The 20944-nt window shown below is 33.1% G+C and overlaps 4 protein-coding genes and 1 pseudogene across 4 annotated transcripts; 3 read left to right on the forward strand and 2 right to left on the reverse strand.

The window, feature by feature from the left end:
- Positions 1-35: 35 nt before the first annotated feature.
- On the reverse strand, positions 36-3101 carry LOC107906541 (heat shock cognate 70 kDa protein 2). The gene is made up of 2 exons (XM_016833569.2): positions 2587-3101; positions 36-1929 (listed from the first exon to the last, which is right to left on the reverse strand). The coding sequence occupies exons 1-2, from the start codon at positions 2798-2800 to the stop codon at positions 191-193; spliced, it is 1953 nt and encodes a 650-aa protein (XP_016689058.1). The 5' UTR covers positions 2801-3101; the 3' UTR covers positions 36-190.
- Positions 3102-4782: 1681 nt separating this feature from the next.
- LOC107906540 (inner membrane protein ALBINO3, chloroplastic-like) lies at positions 4783-8138 on the forward strand (annotated as a pseudogene).
- Positions 8139-8620: 482 nt separating this feature from the next.
- On the reverse strand, positions 8621-9435 carry LOC107906539 (uncharacterized). The gene is made up of 2 exons (XM_016833568.2): positions 9058-9435; positions 8621-8947 (listed from the first exon to the last, which is right to left on the reverse strand). The coding sequence occupies exons 1-2, from the start codon at positions 9433-9435 to the stop codon at positions 8870-8872; spliced, it is 456 nt and encodes a 151-aa protein (XP_016689057.1). The 3' UTR covers positions 8621-8869.
- Positions 9436-16291: 6856 nt separating this feature from the next.
- On the forward strand, positions 16292-17430 carry LOC107906537 (osmotin-like protein). Its single transcript, XM_016833565.2, has one exon. The coding sequence runs from the start codon at positions 16518-16520 to the stop codon at positions 17262-17264; it is 747 nt and encodes a 248-aa protein (XP_016689054.1). The 5' UTR covers positions 16292-16517; the 3' UTR covers positions 17265-17430.
- A 268-nt stretch (positions 17431-17698) lies between these two features.
- Positions 17699-20435, forward strand: LOC107906538 (protein HLB1). The gene is made up of 8 exons (XM_041092603.1): positions 17699-17724; positions 18382-18547; positions 18661-18681; positions 18794-18844; positions 19058-19093; positions 19378-19497; positions 19832-20020; positions 20148-20435. The coding sequence occupies exons 1-8, from the start codon at positions 17699-17701 to the stop codon at positions 20256-20258; spliced, it is 720 nt and encodes a 239-aa protein (XP_040948537.1). The 3' UTR covers positions 20259-20435.
- The last annotated feature ends 509 nt before the right edge of the window (positions 20436-20944 follow it).

Below are 20944 nucleotides of genomic sequence, written 5' to 3' on the forward strand. Positions count from 1 at the left end.
AGCAACTATAAAACACACAAATTATGCATCTAAAGTTTTTAAAGCAAAGAAGCAAATGGTTGATTCAAGCGGAAACAGGTGGCTTTTACATATAGTTTCAGCGAGTACTACTCGGTTTTTTTTAAGAGGTGATTACAAAATAACAAAATCCATCACTTATAACATGAGCCCTCTAAAAGCCATCTCCAGCTTAATCCACTTCCTCAATCTTTGGCCCAGCACCACTTCCACCGCCGACAGAGGGACCATCATCATCCATAGGTCCAGCACCCATATCACCACCAGCTCCCTGGTACATCTTGGCAATAATTGGGTTGCAAATGCCTTCCAGCTCCTTCATCTTGTCCTCAAACTCATCCGCCTCAGCCAGCTGGTTTCCATCGAACCATTGAATTGCTTGCTCAATCGCATCCTCAATCTTCTTCTTATCAGCAGCTGGAAGCTTGGAACTGATCTTCTCATCCTTAATCGTGTTCCTCATGTTATAAGCGTAATTTTCAAGAGCATTCTTGGCCTCAACTTTCTTCTTGTGTTCCTCATCCTCTGACTTGTATTTCTCCGCTTCTTGCACCATCTTCTCAATCTCTTCCTTGGATAATCTACCCTTATCATTAGTAATGGTGATCTTATTCTTCTGTCCAGTGGTCTTATCCTCGGCAGAGACATTCAAAATACCATTGGCATCAATGTCAAAGCAGACATTGATTTGAGGAACACCACGAGGAGCTGGAGGAATACCAGAAAGCTCAAACTTCCCAAGCAAATTGTTGTCCTTGGTTCTTGTTCTCTCACCCTCATAAACCTGAATCAAAACTCCAGGTTGGTTATCAGAGTAGGTGGAGAAAACTTGTTCCTTTTTGGTTGGGATTGTGGTATTTCTTGGAATCAAGACAGTCATGACACCACCCGCAGTTTCCAAACCAAGGGAAAGTGGGGTGACATCCAAAAGCAGCAAATCTTGAACCTTCTCATTGCCCTCGCCGCTCAAAATTGCAGCTTGCACAGCAGCTCCATAAGCAACAGCTTCATCGGGGTTAATGCTCTTACAGAGCTCTTTACCGTTGAAGAAGTCTTGCAACAATTGCTGAACTTTTGGGATCCTAGTAGACCCACCAACAAGAACCACATCATGAACATTGCTTTTGTCCATCTTAGCATCTCTCAAGCATTTCTCTACCGGCTCCATACATTTCCTAAACAGATCCATATTCAACTCCTCAAATCGAGCTCGAGTAATTGTCGTGTAGAAATCAATCCCCTCGTACAGAGAATCAATCTCAATTGTAGTCTGGGCAGTTGAAGATAACGTCCTCTTAGCTCTTTCACAAGCTGTTCTCAGCCTTCTCAAAGCTCTTGGGTTCCCGCTAATATCCTTTTTGTTCTTCCTCTTAAACTCCTGCACAAAATGATTCACCATTCTATTATCAAAATCTTCACCTCCCAAATGGGTATCTCCAGCAGTAGCTTTCACTTCGAAGATTCCTTCTTCAATTGTCAACAATGAGACATCGAAAGTCCCACCTCCAAGGTCAAAAATAAGAACATTCTTTTCTCCAGAACTTCCTGCCTTTTTGTCAAGTCCGTAGGCAATGGCAGCAGCAGTTGGCTCGTTGATTATACGCATGACATTGAGGCCAGCAATAACACCAGCGTCTTTCGTGGCTTGACGCTGGGAATCATTGAAGTAAGCTGGTACAGTGACGACGGCGTTTTTGATGGTGGACCCGAGATATGCCTCGGCGATCTCTTTCATCTTCATGAGGACCATAGAGGATATTTCTTCAGCAGCGAATTGCTTCTCTTCTCCTTTATATGTGACGACGATCATTGGCTTGTCTCCAGGCCCAGGAATGACCTTAAATGGCCACAATTTCATGTCGCTTTGGACAGAAGAGTCGCTGAATCTTCTACCGATCAAACGCTTAGCATCTAGAAAATAATACAACACCACCAATCAATTAATAAGCAAAAATTCACTCCAAAATAACCTAGTAGTAAATTTTAAAGCTTAAAGTTCACCAAGCTCAATCTAAATTTCATTCTAAAGAACATAATCATTAATCTGTTAAACCTTCGGCAGAAAATTCAGAAACATTAACGCCATTGAATGTCAATAGATAATAGAACTTCCGAAATTTAGATTTCCCTGTCGTATTAAGCTTTATACGGGCAAAACAATCAATGAACCAGCAAGAACAAAGAAGAAACAACGAGAAATCAAGAAGAAAATAACATGGAACTGTGAGAAACGAACAGAGTAAATGAGAAAAAGAGAAACGAGTGGAAACGCAATATCTGATTTTTCTTTCAATTTCAAGAAGCGTCAAAACACTTCTTTTAATGTATATAGAGCCCTCTAACTACTAGGAACAGCTTATTTGTAACAGACTAACACAACCAATTCATCTAACTGATTAACAGTCATCCTTATATTCCAACTCTTAACAAAAAGGTGTAAATAAAACTTCAAAATCTATACTGATTACCAAAAAAAAAGGCATTATACGACTAAGAATGCAGTAAATAAGTAATATTAAACGGCATCGAAAGAACCAATCTAATGTCTAAAAAGAGCTGAGAACTTACCGAAAACAGTATTGGTAGGGTTCATAGCGACCTGATTCTTAGCAGCGTCGCCGATCAAACGCTCAGTGTCTGTAAAACCCACGTAAGACGGCGTCGTTCTGTTTCCCTGATCGTTAGCTATGATCTCCACACGATCATGTTGCCAAACACCAACACACGAGTACGTGGTGCCGAGATCAATACCAATCGCCGGACCTTCGCCTTTGCCAGCCATATCAACTCAAAACAAAATACAAAACAAGTATAGAAAGAAAACAATAAATGTTGAAGAATTTGAGAGAGAACTTTACAGAGCTCAACTGATTCGATTTTCGATGAAACGCAAGAAGAGAAATTGGTTGTTTATAAAGGAAGTTCGGTTTCTGGAAAGTTCTGATCGTGTGATAGCAACCGTTAGATCAAGAACTCGAGACGGGTAAAGATTATTCATTTTCCTTTCTCCCGCTCCTTTTCTTAGGGTGTCAACCAGTAAGGTTGTCTAGGGAGTTCCAGAGGTTTCGATTTCGAAATCTAGTGTAACAGTGTGGACCACACGCGCCTGAGATCTTTTACCCGTTTGAAAAGAAACGGTAAACGACCTTTTTCTTTTGGCGGGTAGGATTCTTCTGATTGGTTACTGGAATTTCCTAATTCTATTGGGACGGATCAATCTGAGTGGTGGAATTAATTATTTTATTTTGTTTCCTTGATTTACATAACTCATTCGTCCAGTACTCCTAAAATAATTAAAAAGAATTAAACCCTTTATAAGACAACATTTGATTAATCACCTAATTTGAATGTATTGAATTTTTTTTCTATTAAAACCTTTAACCAGCTATTAAGTAATAACATTATAATTGATGTTGAGTGAGTTTGGATGAACGACCGAATGCGGTGCAATACGTTTAACATACTTTTGATCTTACGCTATAATATTTAATCTCATCATCAACGTTATTTTTATACTAACCGTAAATAAACACACCATCTATCCAAACTCACCTGTAGTAAAATGTAACATGCAAAAAGTCATAGTTTAATTAACTTTTTTAATTAGCACTTAAGCTTTAAAATTTTAAATTAATTATTAAAAACTTATGTTAAATTATTAAAAATTTAAAAATGGTAAAATACTATGGAAATAATATTAAAATGTTATAAAACTTTTAGAAATTACTAAAGTTTTATTAAAAAGTTACAAAAATATAATATATATAAATTATTAAAATGATAATTTTTTATAAAAAATTTAAACTTTATTAGAAATATATAAATAGAAAAAGTATTGTTATTTCGAGCAAGAGATTTGACTGTGAGCAAAAAATTGTGGGATTGAATGCTTATTCCTTGCAATGGTTCATTCCTATAATGTTACGATGAAAGCTGTAATAGCCCCAATAATAGCTATTATGGGACTTCAAATAGTAGCAAAAAGTTATTTATGTACTATTTTACTCTACCAAAATCAGATCACAAATTCAATATGGGAGGTCGTTGATTAACACAGAGACATTGTCGGAGACCAATATTATTTTTTAATAATATTATTTTTTTACTAGAGAATTATTATTTAATAACTAATTTTTTTATTAAATGTATTTCATAATATTTTAATTAATTTAGAGTAAACTATTCATCATATTACTAAACTCTTAATAAGTTTATATTTTGACCACTCAATTTTAAAAAAAGTTACAAAATGGTTACTAAACTATTTAAAAATTTTCATTTAAGTCACTAGGCTAATAAAATCGCTACTGCATGACATTCTCTGTTCGCACTGTTTGTACTAATCAAAAGTTCTCGTTCACCTTTTTTTCTACAATTCAATTTTTTTTTATGAAATAGTTTTAAGCGTCACGAATTTACGAATCAAAGTCCAAACAGCTTTCTTCTTTGATTTTCAACACTGACCGTCAAATCAATCAAGATCTAAGGTATGTTCTTCTACTCGTTGTTAGGTACCGATCTTCGAATCTTAGTTTGGAGCTAGCTAATCAGATTTTTTTTCTAAAACAAAACTTCTTAGCCTAGTGACATAAATAAATTTTTTTAATTGTTTAGCAACTGAAAACTTTTGAATAGTAGCTTAAAGACCATTTTGCAATTTTTTAAAGCTGAGTGTTATATACTAATAATTTAGTGACCTTGAGTGTAGTTTACCCATTGATCTAATATAATTTAAATAATAAATAAATTTTCGATTTCGACGAAATGGGCTCGAATCAACCTGCACGAACAATTTTTTCTCCCTTCCCTTTTATCATTCGAGTAAGGAAGGACTGCCTGGCTGAAAACATGCCCGCTCAGGAACTTTTGGTGGTAAATTTCATTTCAAGGAACCATCAAAATAAGGATAGTTTAAAAAAAAAAAAGGGAAAGGAAAATCTTCAACGACATCCCTCCGGTTCCCCGTCATTCGACTCATCCGCCGATTTGCAAAAACTTTTTACCAAAGCAGAGAGCCTCCTATACACTGTCGCCGGTGCCGCTGTTGCAGTTGTCCGCTGACTCTGCCGCGCTAAAAACAAATGGCGTCTGCTTCGGCTTCATCTTCCATTTGATAGAGTTTATTCTTAAGGTAAAGCTTCTCTCCTACGTATAAACACATAATCGAGGAATCAATCAAGTAATTAATTAATTGGCTAACCAACTATTTCTTGATTTATATTATGTAGGTGTTGAAAGATGGATTATCGGCATTAGACGTGTCCTACGCAAATGTATTCCCGGTCAAATTGCTTACGGTTATTGTCAAGATAGCTATATTTGCTTTGACAAAGCCGTAGGTTTGAATTTGGTCTCATTTTATTAGAAAAAGGAAGCATTTAGAATTTAACTTTGGTCTTGACTTTTTTTATTCGGTAGTTAACTATTACTTAACGATGGTTTTTACATGTTTAGGCGTGGAATCAATACTAGCTATGCAAAATCTTCAACCAAAAATAGATGCTATCAAAAAAAGATATGCAGGCAATCATGTAATGATGGGGTTTAAATTTGAGTATTACTTTTTAGTTTAACTGTTATCTTTTGTGTTAGTTAGGAGGAATACAAATTGAAACATCCTGCTCGTGTAGCGGTGTAAGCAGGCTAGGATTAATTCTCAGGCAGGTATCCTTTTGATTAATCATTTGGATAGTTTCTTTCGAAAGATGATTCTTTGCTTCTTTGATGTCTTAGCTTTTTAGTGAAATTTATGATGGTGGTGTAGCAATTAACTTGAAAGTAGGCGTTTGTATTATCATATAAAAAAAAGAATTATGAATTGATAATGCAAAGGTTTCTTGTGCCATTCTTTCTCTTTGGGACTTGTCACTGTTTATTTTTGGAGGTCATATAGCATTTAGTTTCACAAGGTGGTGCTCAGTATTATCTTATTTGTTCATATCTGCAGGTTGTTTCCCACCTTTAGCCAGTATTCCAGTCTGGATATGCCTGTTTCAAGCTCTTTCAAACGTGGCAAATGAGGTATTATAGTGGTGGATGTAGCATGGGCATTGTGTTTGATGTAGGAAAAATCTTTTGCATGTTAAATAACTTTCATTGCTGATGGATGCAAGCTTCTAACTCAAAGGGTCAGTGTACCGAAGGTTCCTTTTGGATCCCTTCTTTGGGTGGCCCAACTACAGTTGCTGCTCGGCAATGTGGGTCTGTGATTTCTTGGCTTATTCCATTTGTGGTAATAAGCTTACTTTCCAAACTTATAAGTTTAACAGTTCTCTTTTTTTGTTTTTGTAGATCACAATATCTTAGGTTACTTTTCTTATTCGAGACAATCCTCTTGTTGTTCTGAAAATCTATTGATATATCAAAGATTCAAAGCCACTGATTCTGTTTCACCTTTGATTGCAATGGATGAAAAACAGTAATTGGAATAGCTACTAATTTGTAAAGATATAATTTAACTGCATTGGGCATAGGTGAGATCAAACGTAGAATAGCAAAGTAGAGATTTCAGATATAGCTTCTGTTGACCATGCACTGAGATGTTGTTCTGGTTTTAGGTTTGAATCTTTGATAAGGTTATCTAACATATGAGGTGTCATGCAGAATGGTCATCCACTATTGGTTGGCATACCTTTTCATACCTTGTTTTACCTGTGCTTCCTGTTGTCTTTCGATTTGTTTCAATGGAGCTCATGAAGCCTCCCAGGTACCTTATTACTTCCATTTCATTGCATCTGATTCCCTGTGGATTTGAATTTGATCAGCCATCCCCTAGATTTCCACATCTGCATGTTTTCCTATTAAATGTAGTGTAGGCATGTGGCTTGTTCTAGTCTTCTTGATTACTTGTTTACGAGAACATCATTACTTTTAAGAGTTGGAACACCCAAACTTGCTGTTACAAGGTTCGCCTTAATATTAAGCTACATACAGACAAACTGTATGTCCAAAGGGCAACGTAAATTTATAGTTTTAGTGACTAGAGGCTATGTAGATTGTAGAAGGTTGAGCCTCCAAACGTGTTTTTGGAATTTCTCATACAGTTTACACCATAAATGAAAGGAGAAAAAATATGATCACTTTTTCTATTGAAAAAGAGTACATGATTGTGATGTGTATTGATCCCAATGCAACGTAGAGTAGATAGTGGACTAGTATTACAACCTTCTTGAACTTGCCATATTTTTTTATCACTTTCAAGAAGATACAAATTGCATGTTTAACAGAGTTTTCAAAGTGGGACCGTGGGTGTAAGGTGTTAATATTGTTTGCAAGTTGAATTGTACGGCTTCATTTGCGGGCACAGTACTACTTTTTTACTGTCATGTGTGCACTTTCGAAACTTGTCACTTAGGACAGCAATAAAGAAACATATAATGACATTGAAAGCTAGTCATCGTTAGACAGAGCTGATTTTTGTCTGCATTGCATGTTTATGGCAGCATGATCATGATCTCAAAATTTTGAATTTGTGGTGTTAGTAGGTGGGTTCCACTGCTGTACATCCAACACTGATTGAACTATGTAGTAAAATCAAATAGTTTCTTTTGTGAGCATGTGTGTGCAAGCATGAGCATGCTAGGAGAATTAATTGGCAACAAGAGGATGGGACATTGGACTGCAATCACAAATTATTTGTCTTATATGCAAAAATTAATTTTCAGCAGATGACGGTGGTTGGTTTTAAAATAGCATTGTTCAGTCTCTTGTTCTAAACTTGAAGAATTAATCTAAATTTGAATTACATATTTAAAATGTAGTACTCTCTACAGGTATTGGGTGGTTTTGCTTTTCTTTATCTGGAAACATTCAACTTTAGGCTTTTAGGAAGAAGCTTGGTATATTGATGTGCAGCTGTAATGTTGTTTTCTAATATTTCACCATTTTAGATTGTGCAAATCTGAACCTTATCCACAAAATATCTAATTTGAAGTTTCCATCAGGTTGATGAGGCTCTTGATGAAGCATATGCTTCCAGTGCAAGCAACAGGTTCCTAATATTCTTAGCCAAGATGAAGCAAGAGATCTAAGCAGAAGCATGCTGTATAGGAGGATTATATACTGAATTGTTGTAGTTTATGGTGAGTCCTGAATATATAGGAATTATATTATTTTTAGTATATTGACTGTTTTTATGGTGGCACATTCATTTTGAGATTTATTGCAAAATCATGAAAAAGAAAATTGTTCGACTAAAAAACTCCACGTCCATGCTCCAAAAGGCCCATATCTTTTCATATTTCAGCATTTCTCTAATTAGGAATATTTTGTTCATCTGTGTAAACACTAAAATAACACTTTTATTCTGTGGTTTGTTAAGCTATTTGTTAACAGGAATCTTGGAGTGGTAGATAGTTGTGCATTCATTGCTTCCTCTGATATGATTTGAACCACTGAACTGGGGTGTATGTTTAGTTTAGAATTTATTTCCTATCACATGAATATTTGTCAATTTTTCGTTTATATAGTTTCAGTCGCTAAAGGATCAATTGTTCTTTCTGCATACATAGTATAACGTATCATTTCAGGCTTATCTTACCTGCAAGTACTAGAAGCATTGTTATGCAGAGTATCATAACTAAGAGATAGGATACCTTCTGACTGAAGAAAACCAAACATTCCTTCTCATTGCAAACTAATCTTTATTAGTCGTGTAAGCCAGAGCTAGCTCATTTTAATGGAGAATAGGAGCACACAATATTACAGCAATACATGTTTTCTGACATGAATCATAAAAGTAAAATTCATTTTTGTTTCAAGCATAAAAAAGAAGTCTACATGATGACATCTGACCTCCAACCCAAATCATGTTTACCTCATTCTATTTACGCTGGCCATTGCTTCCACTGTCTCAGTGCCTAGATGGTGGGTGGTGATTGCCTACTGGGTTGGGACCAGGTGGGGATTTATGAATCTTTTTCATTTCAACCTGTTTTTTTTTTAATCATTTAGTAGCAAGAAGTATTTAGTTAATGGATTTTCTTATACTAGCTAAGATAAATACAATAGTTCAAACTGAAGAGAGTACTCAGTGCTTACCCAGTTAGGTAAACGTGACCTCGGCATGGGGCTTCTAGATCTGAACTTGAACTGTTGGCACTGATAGAAAAAGGTAAATACATTAGAACCTAAAACAATATGTGAAGCCTGCTTCATATAGTTGCATGCAATGCATTTTGCTGTAAACAAAAAATAGAGAGAGAGAGAGAGAGCTTTGCCTGATTCAGTAGCTTGAACATTAATTTGGGAGCCCTGGAGCTGAGAAACAGCAAGCAGGAGCCATGCTAGTAGAAGACAGATTAGAAGTTGCTCTCTCGTCTTATGAAGGTGGTGACATGTGCTGCATTCTCTGGTGTGTTGTGGGGGGCTCTTACAACTATGAAGGAGCAATTTATCTGATACATTTACTGTAATCATAGCTAAACTTGAAAATAGATGTAGGAATGTTTTGTTAAAGGTGCTGGGGAATCCTGTGCCATTATATACTGGATTGAGAAATCTCTGTTTCTAGTTATTATGAATTGACTTATATGTTATCATTCCTCGGTGATCATTGCTTCCATGATATATATATTTATAACTACATGCTGTGCTATGCTAGTATTAATTTTTTGTTGAGTGCTTTGAGCATTGCTGTCGGCATGGGTGTCGGGACCCACCAATGCAAATGCAGCTCCTGAGTTGCTGTATGCCGCTATTTGTGCAAATTTACACCCCCCATTGTGCACTGAAAACTTTTGAAGACTTACCAGGTAAGCTCGTTTAGCAGCCTTTATCATTGATTCATGTCACTAGTTTAGAAAATGATGAGTCCCTGGCGGAAAAAAGAAAGCCAATATCTGTATTTTATATATATATATCAAAGGCTGCATAATTTTTCAGATGCACGATGACCGAGAATGCTTGTGGATTGAGTTGCTGGAAGTTTTTATATGCCTTCGATCAGGTGCTTATGGTTGGTAGTTTGCTTTCAGGCAGGTGTGTCTTCATGCATTTACTGACGCGTGCATTCTGTCATGATGTTTTCATGTTAAAAACTTCCTTAAGATTATCATGGAAACTGCTAGGTGGGGGGAAGGGGGGGTAGTTTTTTTGAGAAAAAAGTGGTTTTCGGATGTCCAGCTGTTCGCTCTGCCTTTCCATTTTTTTCCTCTAGGCAAATTACTTTCTTTCAAACTCTTATGCTGAGAGGTAAAATATTTTAGGATTTTGCTAAGTAACATTTTATATTATGGAAATTATTTGGTACATTATCATTAACAAATAAATATAAAAGATTAAAAAACATAGTAAATGAGTATAATAAAATATTTAAAAACTAAATATTTTAAAAAAATACATACGTATCAAATAAATACCTTTTTATTAATTAAAATACTTTGTAGTTAATTTGTTAAATTCACACCGAAAATAATAACTTATTTAATAAATTAAATTAACTGTCCTTAGAGCATTTATTGGCGAAAGCTATCGTTTTAACCCTACAATTGTTTTTTTAAATATAGCTTGGTAGGAGTCTACTTTGATATAGTAAAATAATTAAATGAAAGTTTAATTATTAAAGTAGTAACTACATTCTTTTGTAATTATAAATAATTATAATTTTTAAAATTTGTTTAACTAATATAATGTATTAATGTACTTACATCGTAGTTACATATGTCATGTTTAGTAGTACAAATTGTAATTATATAGTTATATAATTTATATTTTAAAAAATATTAATTATTATAAAAAAATTATTAATATGATAAAAATAATTTCTAAACAATAAAAAATAAAATTAAATCATCATATGCATTATGATAATATAAAAAAATTAATTAATAATATGATTACTAATAAAATAACAAGAAAAAAACATAATGATCATATGCAATTTTATCTAATTGTTATACTGCATGTTTGTTGGGTTATCTCCTATTTAATATTTAACACATGCTCCTTATTATTATTTATTGATCCTTGATAGAACGAATAATTATTTGAATTTGAATCTACATCATTAAGATTATCAAAACATCCTTCTTCCATGTACTCTTCAAGGTATGGATCATCTCAAATCCACCAATGATTGAAGGTATGAAATATGCAGCATGCTAGTACGACCCAACCTTGCTTTTTTTATGCTATACTAAAGTGATGTTAATATGATAAATATTTTTTTAGAACAACAAATGTCTTCTCAACCATATTTCAAAGCCTTGAATGTCTCATATTAAAGAGTTTGCAAGTTGTCTATGGTGTTTGTATTGAACACCATTCTTTCAAATGGTATCATACCCCATAATATGATGCAAGAAAACATTTTTTATTTGCGTTGTATAGCCCAAATTTACCTGGCCCAAAACCTAACCCTAGCCCAAATCAAACCCAACCTAAAGACTCAGCCCAATGCCCCAAATTACACCCGGGCCCAAAACCTAACCCAAAACCCAATCAGCCCCAAATAGCCCGAATCATTACAGAAGGCCAAAAACCCTAGGATTTTTGGCGCCGTACCCCGCAAACTAGGCCCCTCCTGCCACCGCCGTTCGTCGTGTCCCATTCGCCCCTACTCTCTGCCTCTGTAGCCCGTCATCAAACGCCTGCAAACAAGAAAAGAAGGGACAACAACAACAGTAGAAAGTAATAATACAATCGACTATAAAAGTCGAAGCAAAATGTAACTTTTTTTCTTTTCGGAACACACGAACATTCGAAATAAAAAAAAAGAAACAAGTTTAAAGGTGATTATTATTTTCTTTTTTGATTTGCTTCATTTTCTCCGAATCCATTTTTCATTCTTTTTATCCCTTTTTATATATACGAAATAAATAGATAAAAAAAAGAAAACATACCTGAATCGTCTGTGGTTCCGTCAACAGAGGACCCTTCGCCGTCGTCGGAATCGGGCTTTAAAAGGGGTTTAAAGCCTTCGGTCCTTCAGGTTAAGGGCCAGGTCTCTGTGCGTTGAGAAACAAGGGCCGAGGAGCCCGTTTAGTCCTTTGTTTATTTTCTTATTAAAAGTAATAAATTAAATATTATACTGTTATTATTAATTATTATTGCTGTTATTTGCTCATTTATACCTTTAAAATTTCAAACTTTATTATATGCATATACTTATATCTTTATATTTTTATATTTTTATAATTTATATCTATATATCTTTATACCTTCTTCTTTTTTGTGTTCTTATAAATATATACATACTCTTATGTTTTTATATTTTCATATAATTTATATACACATACATATTCTTACATACATACTTATGTTTTTATACTCTTTATATATATATACACACCTAGATATGCTTTTTTATATATATATATGTACATACATTCATATGTTTTATAATTTATTACTTAAATACGTAGATATACATATATATATTGTATCTTTTGTAATTCATATTGTTATCGATTGTTTTATTTGATATTTATTTACATGTTCATCATTATTTTTATGAAATGCTTTAGCTCTTTTTTTATTTACTCATTACTTCATGTATAATTGTTTTTTTATATGTGTCCTCTTTATTATTGCTCGTATTATTTTACTTACATTATTATAATTGTCATTTCATTACATCGATTTTTACCCAGATTCAAAAAATCTTGAAAATATAAGTAATACTCGCTATTTGGGATCTTCGAGAGAATCGAGCCCTAACGTATTGGGTTCTGATTTTCTTCGTCGAATCTAAATAATCAAGACTACTCCTTTTTTAAAGAACATAAATAAAAGTTCGTTATCGGGGATTCAATACGTTGTGTCCTAACGCATTGGATATGACACGTTGTTTCTTTGAGACAAGGATTTTCAAAATAATAATAAAATAAATGAAGGTAGTATTCAACGTTTAATATTTTGGGAAATCGTGCCCTAACGTATTGGGTTGCAATTTTTTCACATGATTTAAACAATTGGATACCCTTTTACATTTTATTGCGTAAATTTTTAGACAAGCTCATTTAGGAAGAGGTAAAATATCGTGCCCTAACTCGTTGGGTGTGACATTTTCTCTTTCTGAAACGAGAGGGTCTTAACGAGTAACTTGATTCATATAAGTTTTTTTTAAATAAAAGATCGTATTTTAAATCTCTTCAAAATTTCCAATTTTCGACATTAAGACACTAATTAATCAACTAGGTACTAATTTTTGGGCGTTACGAGGGTGCTAATCCTTCCTCGTACGTAACCGACTCCCGAACTCGTTTTTTTTATTTTTGTAGACCAAAAAAAAATAATGTTTTAATAAATCAAATTATTTATTAAAACGATTAAATCGCGAGGTGATCCGATCACACCTCATTAAAAAAGATTGGTGGCGACTCCCGTGTTCGTTTTTATTTTCAAAACCCAAGTCAATCCTGTTTTTCACAAAAAATGGTGTCAACATGTGTAATTAACATCGACCTTATAATATTTTAGTTTATAGTCCAAATAATTTGTGACTTTAATTATAAAAATTTATATAAACTTAATTTGAAGATAGACTTATGGTAGGTTATATATATTTTTATAATATGTAAATTAAGTAAAAATATAATATAAAATTTATGATATATAACATTTATAAAAAAAAATTTACAAATTGTCCAAAATTTTCATAACACTTATAAATAATATAATTTTTTGTTATAATTTTATAAAGCTATTTTTTAAAATTAAATTTTGATAAAAAAATTATAACATTTTTTTATGATTAAGTGTATTATTTTGATAGTATATACTATGGGTAGGTAAATAAATTATGTTCATACTTATTTGCTTTAATTTTTTTATAAATAAATATATTATAAAAAATAAAATTTTTTGGCCATAACTTTAGAATTTTTTTAGTATTTAAATATTTTTTTATAACTTTATAAAACACAAATTATTTTTATAATGAATTTTTTAGAATTTATAATATAAATTTATTTTTGTCATAACCATCCCAAATATTGGTAAATGCTTATAATATAATTTTTATAAATTGTATAAAAGTAATTTTTTTAAAATTAGATTTGAGTGTAATTATCAACCTAATTACTTCAATTCTCACACTCTTCTTAAGAATTGAAAAGTGTAATTAACCCAAATCGGTGGACTCACTAATTATAATAATTACTCAAATATTGTAATTACAAAATATTATACTCAAATTTAATTACGGATTTTAGATTTATGATATAACTTTTTTATTGATGAATATAAGAATTAAATGAGTTAAAAGAGAAGTAATCATTTTGCAGATTGCCTATATACGACAAAAGCCTGTGTAATTGAAATTAGTTTAAAATTTCAGAGTGGGTAACATAAAAGGAAATTCGCAAAGTGGGTTTACAGATTAGTCTAATCATTTTCTAATTAATACGTCCAAATCAAGTGTCCATCATATGCAATCTTGACTTTTATGAAGATATGTTGGCAATAAACCATACAAATCACCTGAAAATCTCTTACCAATTACCACCTTTATTATATATTTCAGCCTTATGGGCGTTTCAAAATCACAGTAGAAGGTCTAAATCCTATTCCCCAAGCCTAATATGAAGCCCTGGATTTAAAGGTCCAAAGTAGACCTGTAAATTGAGCATTTTTTTGGGTGGGCAAGTATGTGATCCATCAGTAAAGCTACTTTCAAGTTTTAAGTTTAGAACAAGAAGTTGATGGGCTTTTCATAGATATTTTCTTTTTCAAAAATTTTAGTAACTATAACTCTACAGAATTTAGATTTTTTTTTTCAAATTAAGGTTGATTGCAAAAATGTAATTTTTCTTTTACAAGGTTATTAAGTGGGTTTTTTTATTTCAAATATTAAACCAGCAAATTTAAAAGGAAAATTTGAATGATATTAATTTTTGGGTCTAAATATAAAAAGACCAAACTTTTAAACATACCAAAAATAAAGAAGTTTGGGGGATATTTTAGGTTTTTGAGTTTAGTATAATTTTAGTATTTTCTCTATTTCATGAACTAAAATGTATTTATATTTGAAATACCACCGGGGCTTCAATTGCTTTCGTGCCTGCATTTTCCACTGATAACAATCAGATTTAGTAATTAAAATAAATGTTACGCAGTACCTAGTTGGCATTTATATGAAAACAAAAAGCCTGTGTCCGTCTCGTACTGTTTTAGTCAAATAAAATATTATCCTGAAATGATAATAATATATCACAGATAAAAGTCTCATCTTTTATCTATTGTTTATATACAGCCTCTATAGTTTTGGAGTTAGCAGTTGCCTTTCTCTGTCGTCATCCATCCCAAAAGAAAAGCTTCGCTAGAATTGAGCTCCGGAGATCAAATATGAAAAAAGTTGATATAAAAAAGTAATCGGCAATTTCATTTACGCAACCCTACCGACAAGGATCTCGTACACGATGTTGATTGCTTCAACGCTTATCTTGGTTACACTTCTTTTTTCTTCCAACGTGTTTTGTCTTAACTTGACCGTTCCACCTCGAACTCGACGCTTCATAATGTATTATTACATGGAAATGCAAGCCATAGTTATCGTTTTGTTTTATCATGATCATTGGAACATCGAGGCTGGGTTCTCTATTACAATCAAAAATATTTTCTTTTAGATTAAAAGTGTTTTTTCATCAACTGATTTTTAAGTATTTCTGGTTTTTAGCTTTTGCATATGAGATGAGAATTATCAAAATATCATTTATTATTTATATTAGAATAATTCTAAAATTATCAAAATCAGTTCATTTCCGTAAATTTTTTAAAATTTGATTTATTTCCGTAATTTTTTTAAAAATACTTTATTTAGTTGTGTAGTTAAATATATTAAATATGAATTAGTATATAATATTAATTTTATGTCTTTAAAAATAAACAAGGTGTCATTGTTTTTTTGATACCTAAAAATTAAATTTTTAGAATCATCTTAATATAAATTATTTCTATTTCTATTAATTTTTAAAAGAAATATAAATAATTAGATTAATTTATATTTTATTTATCATTATGCTAAATTATTTAAATATCATTTCTCATTATATTAAAATTTATTTATTATTATGTTTATTTTAAAAAATATTTTATATATTATCAATTTAAAAATTATTTAAAATCTATATTTTATATATTATTATATTCAATCATTCAAATATCATATAATTTAACTGATTTTTTTAATTTTCGCTATTATCATTAAAAAAATATATTTTAACCAACTTTTTTATAAAAATGAACAACATAAATTTTCACAATTTTTCTTTATTACATTTTTCAAAAATGCTGTTTTTTTAAAAGCACTGGATGGACAAGTAGCCAGAATGAAAAAGTTGAGCTTTAGGCAGCCTCGTAAAAAAAGTTGGTCTAAATCTGTCATTTTCATCCTCTGGTTTCTGATAATTTTTTTTGCAGGTCCCTGTTCAGTAAAATTAAAAATTCAAATTGGAGAAAGGGCATTTCAGTCTTTCTATAAAACTATAATGTTCTTCTTCGCTTTCTATAAGAACCGAACAAGAAATGGCTAAAAATCCATCTCTACATTCGTTTCAAAAATGGCTTCTTCTTTGTTAGTTTTAGCTACCATTTTTGTGTTATGCAGCTTTGGTAAAGCTAGTCATCCTGGTCTCATTTTAACAGTCGTTAACAACTGCCCTTTCACCATTTATCCTGCTATCCAACCCAACGCAGGCCACCCTGTCCTCGAACGAGGCGGCTTCGCTCTTCATACCCTCACCCACCGTTCCTTCCCTGCCCCCACCGTCCACTGGTCTGGCCGTATCTGGGCTCGAACCGGCTGCACCTACTCCAACGGGCATTTCTCCTGTGCCACGGGAGATTGTGGCCACCGCATTGAATGCAACGGTCTCGGTGGAGCCACTCCTGTCACAATTGCTCAGTTCAGCCTCCACCACGGTGGCCACAAAGATCTCTCTTCCTACGAAGTCAGCCTTGTGGACGGTTTTAACATCCCCATGACTGTGACCCCGCACGAAGGCAAAGGCCTTTGTCCCGTCGTTGGGTGCAGGGCTAATATTCTGGCCACGTGTCCCGGCAAGTTACAGTATAGGTCACCTCCTCATGGTCCAGTTGTGGGTTGTAAGAGTGGTTGTGCTGCCTTCGGAACCGACGAGCTTTGCTGCAGGAACCATTACAATAGCCCTCAAACCTGTAGGGCTTCGAGCTATTCAGAGTTTTTCAAACATGCTTGTCCGGCCACATTTACTTACGCCCATGATAGCCCTTCGCTCATGCACGACTGTTCTTCCCCACGTGAGCTAAAAGTTATCTTCTGTCACTAGAGGAAGACGATAATGGGTTTGAGTTTGTTGAATAATCTGTAGTGCTATGCTAGAGATATGGTGAATGTTTGATTGTTGGGATTGAAGCATTAATGGTGTTTGAAGAAGTTGAAGTGTGTAATTGCTTATTTTTAGACAAAATTAATGAAGGTTGTTTTTCATCTTCCATCTGTTTCCTTTTCTTGTGGGGCTTTTTCGTCATTTTATATTATAAAAAGAAGAGAAAAGTGTTTGTATTCACAAAAGTAGTGAAGATGCTTAAGGCATTTACGAGTAACATAAAAGCACAGCTTTAATATTACTATAAGATAAGCTTTTATAAAAAGTAAAATATCAGTGTTCCCATGTGAAATGTGCCATGTAATCATGTAGATATATTGACATTGTGTTCACTATTACGTTGGGACGCGACGCGAATCCCTCAGAAAGAGACAATGAAATTGGAAACAGGAAGTAGCAGGTAAAGTATAGTGGAGCACTCATTACCGTGCATTTCAATTTCAAAACAACGGTTCTTTTTCATACTAGTTTCCAGTTTTTGGCTCTATATTCAGAAATTATCTCTTCTCTTTTCATGCCTGTGTCACAGTACTTACACGTGAAATGTTTGCTTCCCTTTTTTGTTTTTGTTTTTATCTAATTATGTCCGGTCCTTTTGCAATATGGTCCTGTTATATGTATATAGTTCTCAGCCTGGAATTAGCATGCTTTATATTCCTACTTTGCGTGGTAAAGCTTTTTTTACATTAACAACACAAACTTCATCAAGTTCAATTGTTTTGTAGTTATCAAATCCAATTGTCCCCTTGTAAAAACACTAACATGCTCCTTCCTTGGTCTACCTTATCTTGACAAGGCCTCCTTTGAACACATGTAAAGGGTATGTTTGATAGGGGAAAATATTTTCCGGAATTGATTTTTCACATTTTCCGGTGTTTGTTTGCTGGAAAATATTTTCCTCATGTAAAACCAATTACAAACACGGGAAAAAGAAGCATTTAGTTTTGGAAAATGTCTTATTGTTTCTAATTCGGTAAGACATTTTCAGGAAAATTTTCCTTTCCCTTCCCCTTCCCCTTCCCCTATCATTGACACCTGATCTTCTACTTGCCATCAGCCAACATCGATTCTTAACACCAGACACCGGCGTTCATCAAGTCTGGGAATTCTGCCCTGAATCAGGAACCCCGAAAGGGCTTTCTAAGGTGGAAATGGCTCATCAGAGTTTTCGGGATAACCGTTTCCATAAAAAACATAGTTCTAATCTTCTCATGAGAATTCGGGTTAATCTGGGTGCTGAAATTGGGATTTGGGGTTTTTTGTTAATTAGTTGTTCATGTAATTTGTTTTCCAATTTTGGAAGAATTGGTTCTCTGCTGTTGGGATTTCCATATAGTTCTCTCTCTGTCATCAACAGGTATTTTTTCTGTTAATTTTCACTTATTTGATTTCTAAATCGAGTCTAGTTCTTGCTTTTTTCTTGCTAGATGGTAGATCGGGTCTGGTTCTATTTTTTTCTTGATTTTTAGATCAGTTCATCTGTTTCTAAAACAGAACTTGAAGACATGAGATCGGGTCTGGTTCTATTTTGGACCACAAAGTTTTGGTTAGATTTAATATCACTTTTAGGCTATATAGGTGGCATAATTATTGGCAAATGAAAACTTTCGGCATAAATTTACAAGAAAGATAATGATATACCTCTTTTTCTCCTTAATTTAAAGTTTTAGGGTTATGCAATTTGACTTCTCAGTTTGTGAATATCTTCTTATTTGACGTTTTAAACTTTACAGGTTTACAGCAGTGCCTTGAAGCTTGTTCGTTCAATGGTCAGTATTGATCTTTGAACTTTATATTTGAGGTTTATTCTCTTCTAAATTGATTGAACATTCCGTAAGCATTGTTGAGTCTGTTGGCAATGAGAACAATATCTTGCTCTGTTTCCTGGTTAATTAGCATTTTCCTGGATTTTTTAAGATTATTATTGGAGTAATATATTTTAGTGTAATCCATGCATTTCATATTTCTTTCTGTCAGTGCATCAGTGCTGTTTTAAACTGCCAATTATCGGTTCACTATATTTTCTATTATTTTCTGGCAATATTTTTGACAGCTACATTTACCCCATCTCAAAGAGGGAAATATGACTGCACCACCAGTAGAAAACGCAATTGCTCTGCATCGTGATTGGAAGAGAACAGAGTTCTTTTTGAATCATGAAGCACTTCAACAGGTAAAAAGATGATTGGTTTTTGGTTTTTCGTTGTCTATTGCAAATAAATATCAAGTTCAATTTTCTCTTTTTTCCTGGAACAAGGGATTCATTTCTTCAAGCAAATTTTGATATTTAATGTCTGAACTTAAATGGAATGAATCATAGGGTATGAACAAAAATATATTTGTTGTAGATCACTATCATAATAAATTCCAGGATGTTATGCATGCAAGGCAAAATCAATGTAAACTGCTATGCAGAGTCGGTTCAGTATACTACTGGTTTATGTTGGTTTATCCTCGTGACTTTCATTTTCTTCCTCTATGTCCTCTTCTGTTTTCCAATTGAGCAGGTCATCAAAGTCGAGCAGAAACAAGTTTCTCGAAGCCTCTCTAGCACAATTGCAGAAGTAACAAATGAAGAAAACTCAGCTATCAGAGTTGAGATTCCAGATATTGTGTCTGTATCATCATGTGCTGATCTGACTCTACCACCAGGTGCAGGCCTCTGCATTGATACTACCCATGGTCCAATTTTTCTGGTAAGTATCATGCTTTTATTAAAGGAACGATACCTTTCACACTTTGAGAAAACTTGACAACTATGCTATTTAGCAATATACGAATAGCAATCCAACTTTAGTGAGTATTGTCTGTTCTTCCTTTCAGATTGCTAACTCATGGGAATCTCTAAACGGATGGCTTGATGCTATCCGCTTAGTTTACACAATTTATGCAAGAGGTAAGACCGATGTTCTTGCCAGTATCATTACAAGCTAATTATTGTGTTGAGCTTACATTTTGTCCAAGTCCTTTATATCTGTCTTCGATTTTGGTCTTGTATATCATCAAATATTTTGGAATAATGTAAGGTTGAGCTAACTTTTATGTCAAATTATTCATTTGGCATTTAGATGATAATATATTTCTTCTGCTGCTTATAAGGCATTTCCATTCTATCTTCACTAAGACTTGAGAGTTCATTTTTCTTAAAAGGTAAATATATCTAGGCATCTACCATGTTGTAATTGCTGCGAGCTTTGTTTTTGATCCTCCATTGTTTTTGCTTTTTTTGGGGGGGGTTAATCTGCTATGTTTCTGCTGTTGATGGAGTCTTTGCTATAAACTCATCATGGTTAATCAATTCGGATAATTGAAACAATTTCATCTATTGAAAGGTTTGGAAATTTACTTAATCAATCCAGAATTCGAGATGAATAAGAAATCTATATCCAAGTCTACTTGCTTCTCTAAAATAAATTACAATTATTTGTACATACTAACTAATATTTTCTCAAAAGTAACATATATTTTTGGCTAAAATAAATTACAATTATTCAATACTTGTTTTTTTAACACAATTACAAATAATTTATTTGATATTAGTTTTTTTTTTCAATTTATAACGATCAATATTGTAGCTTAATAATTGAGTATTATTATAAATAAATCATTGCAATATATGT

The sequence above is a fragment of the Gossypium hirsutum genome, chromosome D05 (assembly GCF_007990345.1).
Source record: "Gossypium hirsutum isolate 1008001.06 chromosome D05, Gossypium_hirsutum_v2.1, whole genome shotgun sequence".
NCBI classification, from domain to species: Eukaryota; Viridiplantae; Streptophyta; class Magnoliopsida; order Malvales; family Malvaceae; genus Gossypium; species Gossypium hirsutum.